Source organism: Microcebus murinus, chromosome 16 (genome assembly GCF_040939455.1).
Source record: "Microcebus murinus isolate Inina chromosome 16, M.murinus_Inina_mat1.0, whole genome shotgun sequence".
Taxonomy (NCBI): Eukaryota; Metazoa; Chordata; class Mammalia; order Primates; family Cheirogaleidae; genus Microcebus; species Microcebus murinus.
Window position 1 is genome coordinate 66,331,650 of NC_134119.1, and position 11,000 is coordinate 66,342,649.

Genomic DNA, 11,000 nt, shown 5'->3' on the forward strand with positions numbered 1-11,000 from the left:
CAGGAAGGCAGGGGTGCGCCGGGTAGAGGTTTAACAACCGGCTCTGCACGGAAGTGGAAAAGCCCTGGTTTGGAGTTGGCCAATTTCCGTGGTGTAAATGCTCCCACCATGGCTGATTTCAAGCTACCGACTTGAGGTCACTGAACTTGGAGCTGGGAAGAGATGTGGCATCTCTGCGTTCATGAGCTGGTCCAAGCTGGCACCAGCACCCCAAAGTCAGGAGAAAGGCGCGGTGTGAAGAGAGAGGCCCGGAGGTGGGACACAAAAGCATAAATAGGGGACGACAACCCATGGCAGGGTGGAGGCTGGGAGACCCAGACAGAAGTCACAGGGGGCCGGGGGGGACAGGGATGAGATGACATGGCGCCCTGGGTCTGTGGCTCGGTTGGGACCAGCATCCAGCGTCAGTGTTTCTCTCTGCAGAGACGCCCAGGCTCTGGGCTGGCGGCTGGGGACTGGGGCGCGGGCGACAACCGGTTCTCCGGGAGGCCGTGTCTTGTGCAGACAGGTCAAAGGAGACTTGACAAGGGGGTCAAGGAGGGCGTGGAGGAGAGGGTCTTCTGAGACTTCTCCAGGATTTGCATCTGATCAGGAGGTTCCAAGTCCCTTTTCCTGGGCCGGCCTCCTGTACCTGGCTCTTCTGCTGTCCTTTGTCCTACTTCCTAAAGCCAGGACGGGGGACGAGGCAAGTGGGCACAGAGGGAAGAGGCCAGGAGCCTCCCTCATTCTGTGTCACTTTCTCTGTCCCCCCTTCCCACACACTGGCATCCCAGGTCTCCCTTCTCTGGCCACCCACACAGTGAAACTGATTAAAATATTGAGTCCCATTTAAAGTCTGGGTGATTTCTTTCTTTTTTCTTGATTTCCATGATTTTCCCTGGAGGGGCAGACTGGGGCGGTTGGCACAGGGACTCCTCTGTCCCTTGTGCCCCTGGGGACATGGGTCCAGCCATGGGCTTCCTCTCTTATCTCCCATCACAGTCTTTTCCTTGTTATCTCCCTAAAGCCGATAAGAGGCTCCAGGGCTTCTGGCTAGCGTGGGGAGCCCCGCCCAGCCCTGGGGACATTCCCCCTGCAGCTCTGTCTCTCAGCCCTGCAGGATCTCCAACTAACTTCCCCCCTTCCTCTCTCTTCTCTTCTCTGTCTCTTTCCTTTTTTGCTCCAGGCTCTCAGACTCCCAGGCATCCTTTTCTCTTTGCTGAATTTTCATCTTCTTCCTTTCTTTCCCCCCTCTGTCTCTTCCTTTGCCTCTGGCTTTCTCTTTCTCCAGCTCTAAGTTGGCTTTTTCTGCTTCCATTCCTCTCACTTGCTGAGTCTCAGGTTATTTTTGTTGGAGGGACGGGGGTGGACATCGAACATTGGATTGAGGGGGTCAGGCAGGCCTGCTGTCCCAGCCTGGCTCGGCCCCTTCAGGTCATCTGACCTTGGGGGGGGGGTTCATTTCTCCCAGCCTCAGTTTCCCCACCTGTAACGTGGAGCCTCCAAGAAGACCCATCTCAAGAGAATGAAATGAAGTTATTATATTACATACTTGGTCTTGAAGGCTAGTACATGGTAGGAGCTTAATAAATACTTATTTATATAATTTTGTGGTAAAATGCACACACTGTGAAACGTACTATTTTTCCCATTTTAAGGATCCTAATTCATTTTGTCCATTTTAAGGTAATTAATTTAGTGGCATTAAGTATTGATACATTGACAGAAGAAGCCAGTCACAAAGAGCCACATGTTGTATGATTCCATTTATATGAAATATTCAGAATAGGCAAAGCTGTGAGGCAGAAGGCAGGGGAGTGGCTGGCAGGGTCTGGGGTGGACCTTTGAATTGGGGAGCAGGGTGACTCCTTAATGAATATGGAGTTCCCTTTTGGGATGACAAAAAAGTTCTGAAACCGCATAGTGACCTAACAATTCCGCTCCTAACTCTATACCCAAAATAACTGAGAGCAACAGATGTTCAAACAAAAACTCGTACACTCAAGTTCTCGGGCAGAGTGATTCACAATAACCCAAAGATGGAAACAATTTATCCACGGAAGGACAGAGAAACAGAATGTGGTCTGGCCCTAGCAGGGGATGTCACTCAGCCACCAAAAGAAACGAAGCAGTGATAACATGCTACAACATAGACGAACCTTGGAAACGTCATGCTAAACATGTATGTTAACCTGGTATTTTTTTTTTTAACTTAACTTGTACTTGTGCCATTCAAGGCAGCTTTATTTATAACGGCTCCAAGCTGGAAGCTGCCAGGAGGTGAATGGGGACACAGGCCGTGTGCATCCATACAAAAGGTACCCTTGAGTGATGACAACATAGTGGCGAGTAAAAGAAACTGGGCACGAAGTGGTCCATGCACGATTCCACATATACGAAATTTTGGAAAAGACAAGCTGATATAGGACACAAAGCAGAGAGTGTTGCCAGGAGCTGGAGAAAGCAAATGGGCTTTCCCACTAAGGGACAAAAAAGGACTTTTGGGGGGTGCTGGAAGTATCTTTATCTTGATTATGGTGGTGGTTCCGTGACTGTGCACAATTGCCCAAACTCATCAAACTGACACTCAGCATGGGTGGATTTGATAGACTATAAGTTATACCTCAATGTATCAGAAGGAAAAGAAAAGAAAGAAAAATTAACGAGCAGGTACTATTTGACAGACACTGGGGCAAGCTGGTCCTAACTCGTTTAATTCCCAAAACAGCCCATCAGATAGATGCTAATTATTATTATTATTATTTTTTGAGACAGAGTCTCGCTTTGTTGCCTAGGCTAGAGTGAGTGCCGTGGCGTCAGCCTAGCTCACAGCAACCTCAAACTCCTGGGCTCAAGCGATCCTCCTGCCTCAGCCTCCCGAGTAGCTGGGACCACAGGCATGCGCCACCATGCCCGGCTAATTTTTCTATATATATTAGTTGGCCAATTAATTTCTTTCTATTTATAGTAGAGACGGGGTCTCGCTCTTGCTCAGGCTGGTTTCGAACTCCTGACCTTGAGCGATCCGCCCGCCTCGGCCTCCCAGAGTGCTAGGATTACAGGCGTGAGCCACCGCGCCTGGCCCTAGATGCTAATTATTATGCCCATTTCACAGGTGAGGAAAGTGAGGCAGAGGGGGGCTGGGTGACTTCCCAAAGCGAGGCATTTACGTTCAGCTTGTCGGGGTGTGGGCCTTTTCCCCTCCACTTTTGGTACTTCATTTTAGTTCTCTTCTCCCCTGTTTCTTCCTTCCTGGGTCTTGGGTACAATTAATTCTCCCCTTCTCTGTTTCCCTCTTTCTGTCTCTCTCCTCGCTCCCATATTTCTCTGTCGATTCCCGCCTCTGAACCGCACCCCTCCCACCACCCCAGCTGCTCCCTCTGTCCCTGAGCAGGACTAATTTAGCAAATGCTCCAATCCTCTTATGACAATGGCCCAGCCTCAGCAGGACGGCAGGGGAATTAGGGAGGATTAGGTGTGGACTCACGACCCAGAGGGGAGGGGAGTTTTAACTAAATGATGCACCCTCCCCCCGCTGTCCCCTCCATGTGAAATCAGTGCTGCCTGAGACACACCATACTCATCAAATCACAGGTGACACTCTGCATTGGGTGCTTCCAACAAGCACTTTCTTTGTATTCCTCACTCACTCAAACCTCATGACATCTCCCCAGGCCATCCTCCTCCCTCGTCTTAAGGATCAGCAGAGGTTAAGTGACTTCCCTAAGGCAACAGAACCCAGCCCCAGCCTTCCAGGTGCTTCTCAGGTTAAAGATGAAGAAACCTGGTTGGGAGCAGAGAGTGCAAAGGCCCTGGGGTCACACAGCAAGGGAGGCAACCTCTGTGTGGGTAACTTCAAAGACGATGCCTTTAGCCCCTAGGAAGTATGGGGGAGGTGAAAGAGACAGAGAAAGAGAGTGTGAAATCAAGAAAGGTAGGGAGGCTGAGGAGGGAGGATTGTTCAAGGTCAGGAGTTCGAAACCAGCCTGAGCAAGAGCGAGACCCCGTCTCTACTATAAATAGAAAGAAATTAATTGGCCAACTAAACATATATATATGTGTGTGTATATATATATATATATATAAAATTAGCCGGGCATGGTGGCGCATGCCTGTAGTCCCAGCTACTCGGGAGGCTGAGGCAGGAGGATTGCTTGAGCCCAGGAGTTTGAGGTTGCTGTGAGCTAGGCTGATTCCACGGCACTGTAGCCCGGGCAGCAGAGTGAGACTATGTCTCAAAAACAAAACAAAACAAAAAAAACACTTTTGTTTAAAAATTTCAGAATTACATAAAGCACATGGTTCAGCTATCATATAGTCAAAGATGCCATTTCTTTTTTTTTTTTTTTTTATTTTAACCCAATATGACCTTTGACTATAAAGATGCCATTTGGATTTAGCGTATTAAACAGCAAGTAGAGCTTACAATGCACAAATATACCTAACGCATAAATACTAGTTCATCCTTTAGATAGTCAAAGTCAGAAGGAGCTGCCTGGCTTGCAAGGTACTTTAACTTATGTGTGGTCATTAAAACCAAAAAGTAGTTCAAGTATGATCATATAAAGGCAGGCAATTCATCCAATATTACTCTAAAATGAAAGGCATGAAAATAAAAGCAGAACACTCCATGTTTCTCCACTTTTCATTTAGATAGGTAGCTATCAAGACCTTACTGTGGAATATATACAATTATTACATATGTTTTCCCTAGAACATTATGGAGTTGCACAAACTACAAAAGGTGTCATGATCCACAGTTCGTTTGATCAGATGCTTTGGTATCTCGTTTCAATTCTTCACTCATAGGAAGCAAGTCTTTAACCTTAGCAAACTTCCTGGGGTCCTTTGGAATCATGAAGTTGATATCTTCAACTTGAGCATGACCTTGTCTTCCAACTATGACATTGCCTTGTGATGAACTCGATGACAAGCTCTTCAAGAATGTCTCCTGACTCGGTGTAAGGCAGGGGTCCTCAAACTTTTTAAACGGGGGCCAGTTCACCGTCCCTCAGGCTGTTGGAGAGTGTGCACTGTGGGCCCGGGACCAGTCGGCTGCTAAGCAGGACAGGCAGCGGCTGCAAAAACACCCGGTGGGCCCGATAAATGTCCTCGGTGGGCGGCATGTGGCCCGTGGGCCATAGTTTGAGGACGCCTGGTGTAAGGGTTCTGGCCACCTCCAAAGATATACATCTCAGTTCTTTAGAAAGAAAAGTCTCTTTCTTTTATCTTGTCCACCTCCTCCAATTTCTTCATTTTCATGCTTAAAGATGGGGTCTTCCTCCTCATTTGCCATGCCACCAGCCCTCAAGCCTACAGCACTCCAGCGGGTTTTCCCCTTTTCTTGTGTTTATTTTCCGTGTCCTGTACTGTTATTGCAAGTCCTAGAAATCAGGAATTAAGACTGTCTTGGTCACAGTTGCATTTCCAACACCAGGACAGGGTATGAAGTTGGATCTGAGCGATTATTTGTCTCAGGAAATAACAGAAGGGGAGGTAGTCCCTGCGTGGGCCTCATGGCACTGGGCCAGAACTTGCTAGAAGGACCAGACTTTCCTACTCAGAGACTCTGGGACTGTGGTGAAGAGGCCATGAAAGCAGGTATCCTGGTCTTCTTCCTGATCTTAGGGGCGAAGTGTTCAATTTTGCATCCCGAAGGATCGTATTACCTGTAGCTTTTTCATAGTTGCCTTTTATCAGATTACATAAATTCCATTCTATTTCTAGTTTGCCTGAGCATTTGAAATATCATTTTTCTTCTTCTCTTCTCTTCTCTTCTTTTTTTTTTTTTTTAGAGATGAAGCCTCACTATGTTGCTCAGGCTGGCCTCGAACTCTCGGGCTCAAATGATCCTTCTGCTTCTGCCTCCTGAGTAGCCGGGACCACAGGGTGTGAATTTTATCACATATTTCTTTCACATCTATTGAGATGATCCTGTGTTTTTCCTTTTACTCTGGTAATGAGGCTAATCACATTGATTGATTTATGGATGCTTAACCAACTTGCATCCTTGAGCTAAACCCGACTTGGTCCTGATGTATTATTCTTTTTATCTATTGTTTGATTTGATTTAGGAGTTTTTGCATCTATGTTTGTGACGGATGCTGACTTATTATTTTATTTTATTTTTTGAGACAGAGTCTCACTTTGTTGCCCAGGCTAGAGTGAGTGCCGTGGCGTCAGCCTAGCTCACAGCAACCTCAAACTCCTGGGCTCAAGCGATCCTCCTGCCTCAGCCTCCCGAGTAGCTGGGACTACAAGCATGCACCACCATGCCCGGCTCATTTTTTCTATATATATTAGTTGGCCAATTAATTTCTTTCTATTTATAGTAGAGACGGGGTCTCGCTCTTGCTCAGGCTGGTTTCGAACTCCTGACCTTGAGCGATCCGCCTGCCTCGGCCTCCCAGAGTGCTAGGATTACAGGCAAGAGCCACCCCACCCGGCCCGGATGCTGACTTATAATTTACTTTTTTTTTTTTTCCTGCCTCAGGTTTATTTGTACAAATAGTACAGGAGGACCCCAGCCCCATGCAGACAGCAGCCCAGGGGTCACACCAGTCCTTCTGTCCTCATGTTGGCAGACAGAGACTTCTACTCTGGAGCCTTTGCGGGGTCCTGGGCACCTTTGGGAGCCTGAGCTGGGGCTGGAACTGAAGCTGGTGCTGTGGCTGAAGCCGCGGTCTGGGCCTTGGTTTGATTCTTGGCCTTTGGCCGGCAGAGCCTGAGACCCTTGGCAATGCGCGCGCGAGCACGCTTCCCAAGCTTGGGGTGGGCAATGTAGGCAAGTCGACTGAGCTTGCGGCTCATGCCCTTTGGGATCTTAGCCTTAACCTCCTTGGGCTTTACAAGGGCCTTGATAGCTTCAGCACGTGCACTCATGGCCTTGGCGTTGTTGGCCTGCATCTTCTTCAGGCCCTTCTTGTTGTGCTTCTTGGCAAAGCGCATGTTCCTCAGGAACTTGGGGTCCACCCCCTTAAGAGATTCGTATCTTTGTGATCGGGGTTTCTTGATGCCATTTCTGTGCCACTTTCGGGACTGGTTCTGTGTGGTGTGGTTTTTGGACTTGGCCATGTCTACACTGTAACACACGTCTGCCGAAGAGCCTGGGACCGGAAGACTGACTTATAATTTACTTTTATTGTAATGTCTGTCCATATTAGATTTTGGTGTCACAATTATGCTGGTTTCATAAAATGAAACGGGAAGAATATTCTCCTCTGGTATTTTGTAGGAGAGTTTGTGCAAGATATTATGTCTTTCTTAAGTATGTGATAGAATTTACCAGTGAAGCAAATGGGCCTGTAGTTTTTTGTTAGAAAGGCTAATTATGGACTTACTTTAATAAACATATAATTATTTATATTTTAAAATTTCTTTGTGTGTCAGTTTCAGTAAGTTCTAGTTCTCAAGGAATTTGTCCATTTCCTCTAAATTTGTCAAATTTATTGGCATACATTTTTTCATAATATTCTAAGATCCATTTGATTTATCTTTTACTGTAAATGGTGTTATAGGTACCAAATAAGAAGAAAGACTAACATCAATCATTGTTAACATCATCCTAAAAAGTTAGAAAAGGAACAGAGGGAAGAAATAATAAAGGTGAGAGGAGAAATTAAGAAAATAAATGTACAATAGAAAAAAACCCAATAGACATATGACTTTGTTTTGTTCAAGAGTCATAAAATCAATAGTGACCCAAAATAGTAACAAAGAGAAAAAGAGAGAAAATTATCAATATCAAGAATGAAAAAGAGGCTGGGCACAGTGGCTCATGCCTGTAATCCTAGCACTCTGGGAAGCAGAGGTGGGAGGATTGCTCAAGGTCAGGAGTTCGAAACCAGCCTGAGCAAGAGGGAGACCCCGTCTCTACTATAAATAGAAAGAAATTAATTGGCCAACTAATATATATACAAAAAATTAGCCGGGCATGGTGGCCTGTAGTCCTAGCTACTTGGGAGGCTGAGGCAGGAGGATCGCTTGAGCCCAGGAGTTTGAGGTTGCTGTGAGCTAGGCTGACGCCATGGCACTCACCTAGCCTGGGCAACAAAGTGAAACTCTGTTTCAAAAAAAAAAAAAAGAATGAAAAAGAAGGTACCACTAAAGATCCCATTTAAGGACATTAATGGTCATAAGCTATATGAACAATTTTTATTAATTAATTTATTATTTTTATTATTTATTTTTATTTTTTATTATTTTTATTTATTATATAAATAAATATTTATTTATTTTATTTATTTATTGTTTTTTATTTATTATATTTTTTTATTTTATTTTTTTATTGTATTATGGGGGTACAGATGTTTAGGTAACATATATTGTCTTTGTCCGGCCTGAGTAAGAGCTACAAGCGTGTCCCTGCCCTAGGCGGTGTGCACCGCACCCATTAGGTATGGATAAACCCAACCCCTCCACCCTCCTATGATCTGCCCAACACCCAATCAATGTTACTATTATATGTGCGTTTGTTGATCAATTTGATGGTGAGTACTTATGGTGCTTGTTTTTCCATTCTTGTGATACTTCACTTAGTTGGATGGGATAGATGAACAATTTTATGCCAAGAAATTTGAAAATTTAGAAGACAAATTCCTAGCAGATACACCTTACTACATAGTGAACACACACAGACACGCCCACAAATCTGAATAGTCCTATTAAAGAAACAGTAATCCAGCCTTAAAATTTTTCACACAGCCAATCTCGATGGCTCATGCCTATAATCCCAGAGATTTGTCAGTTGAGGCAGGAGGATCGCTTGAGCCCAGGAGTTTGAGGCTGCAGTGAGCGATGATTGTGCCACTGCACTTACTCTAGCCTGGTGACAACGACAGGGCCTCATCTCTAAAAAAAAAAAAAAAAAAAAATATTCACACAAAGAACACTCCATGCACATTTAGCTTTGTCAGTGAATTCTACCAAACAGTTAAGAAAGAAATAACATTGATCTTATGCAAACTTCCAGAGAATTAAAAGAGAGGGAACATTTTCCTTTTTATTTCACGGGACTTGCATAATCTTGGTCTAAAAACCCAGGCAAGAACCCTAAAATAAAGGAAAATTATAGGTCACGAATGTAGATACAAAAGTCCAAGACATAATATTAGCCAATGAAATCTAGAATACATAAAGAAAGGATGACACGTTCTGACCCAGTTGAGTTTATTCCAAGAATGTAAACATGGTTTAATATTCAAAACAAACCAATGCAATTTGCTACATTAACACAATAAAGGGAAAGTAATATCGTCTCAATATATGCAGGGGATGCATTTGATAAAACTCAAAATTCACTTGTGATTAAAAGCAACGAACTCTTAGCCAACGAGGAAGAGAAGTGAATTCCTTCACTTGATAAAGGGTAGGTGCAAAAGAATCCTATAGAGAACATCATGTCTGATGTTGAAATGTTGAGAACTTTCCTTCTATTATTATTGGGAATGAGACAGGAACGTCTAGTACTTATTGCTTTTATTCAACACTGTACTGAAGGCTTTTGCAATAAAAAAATTAAGAGGTAAGAAAGAAAGAAAAGGCCGGGTGTGGTGGCTCATGCCTGTAATTCTAGCACTCTGGGAGGCTGAGGCAGGAGGATTGCTTGAGGTCAGGAGTTTGAGACTAACCTGAGGAAGAGCGAGATCCCGTCTCTATGAAAAATAGAAAAAAAAATAAGCCAGTGAACTAAAAATAGAAACAAAAAGTTGGCCGGGTGTCATGGCTCTCGGCTGTAGTCCCAGCTACTTGGGAGGCTGAGGCAGGAGGATTGCTTGGGCCCAGGAGTTTGAGGTTGCTGTGAGCTAGGCTAATGCCACGGCATTCACTCTAGGCCAGGCGACAAAGCGAAACTCTGTCTCAAAAAAAAAAGAAAGAAAGAAAGAAAAAGAAAAGGAAATATTAAAGGTATATCGTTTAGAAAGGAAGAAATAAAACTATCATTATTTGCAGGTGACATGATTGTTTAGGTGGAAAATCCAAGCAATCTATAGATAATCATTTAATATTAATATGAGAATTTCACAAGGTCACTGGATACAAGTGAATGCAACAAAACTTGATTATTTTAATACATTACAGCTGCAAACAATTAGGAAACAAATTTTAAAAAGTCGATGCAGGTTTCCGCTGGCGCCGGTGGCCGGGCTCCTTGTTGACATTGGGGTCACAGCAATCATGGTGACCATTGGGTTCATGTTCTTGTCCCTATGGGATTTGTCATTGGGTGCTATCTAGACAGAGAATGATGAAAAGCTAACTGCCTTCCGGAATAAAAGTATGTTATATAGAAGGGAATTGAGACCCAATGAAGAAGTTACCTACAAGTAAAAAACTGGCTGAATTACAAAATGCGAACATTTTTATTTTATTTTATTTATTTATTTATTTTTTTATAATGGACATATGCATGTGTATTTTTTTTTTTTTTTTTTTTGAGACAGAGTCTCACTTTGTTGTCCAGGCTAGAGTGAGTGCCGTGGTGTCAGCCTAGCTCACAGCAACCTCAAACTCCTGGGCTTGAGTGATCCTTCTGCCTCAGCCTCCCGAGTAGCTGGGACTACAGGCATGCGCCACCATGCCCAGCTAATTTTTTATATATATATCAGTTGGCCAATTAATTTCTTTCTATTTATAGTAGAGACGGGGTCTCGCTCTTGCTCAGGCTGGTTTTGAACTCCTGACCTTGAGCAATCCGCCCGCCTCGGCCTCCCAAGAGCTAGGATTACAGGCGTGAGCCACAGCGCCCGGCCTGAACATTTTTAAAGTCATGAGAGAAATAAAAACATGCTTATTATTAAAAAAAAAAAGTCGATGCAATTTACAACATCAAATATGTAGGGAAAAAAAATCTAACAATATCTGTGGATTATCTCTACACAGAAAACTATACGCAACATAACAACAACAACAAACTTAAAGTAGACCATAATAAATGGAAAAGGCGCTCAACTTCATTGGTCATCAGAAAAACACAAAATGAAGCCATAATTTCTTCCTCGGGGTCTTCCTCAACTGCTGTC

At 44.1% G+C, this 11,000-nt stretch overlaps 1 protein-coding gene and 1 pseudogene across 1 annotated transcript; one reads left to right on the forward strand and one right to left on the reverse strand.

The window, feature by feature from the left end:
- Window positions 1-3,843: 3,843 nt before the first annotated feature.
- LOC142861195 (NADH dehydrogenase [ubiquinone] 1 beta subcomplex subunit 1 pseudogene) lies at window positions 3,844-10,308 on the forward strand (annotated as a pseudogene).
- LOC105869617 (large ribosomal subunit protein eL29-like) lies at window positions 6,450-7,092 on the reverse strand. The gene has a single exon (XM_012761580.2). It carries the CDS (start codon window positions 7,051-7,053, stop codon window positions 6,574-6,576), a length of 480 nt encoding a protein of 159 aa, XP_012617034.1. The 5' UTR covers window positions 7,054-7,092; the 3' UTR covers window positions 6,450-6,573.
- Window positions 10,309-11,000: the final 692 nt, after the last annotated feature.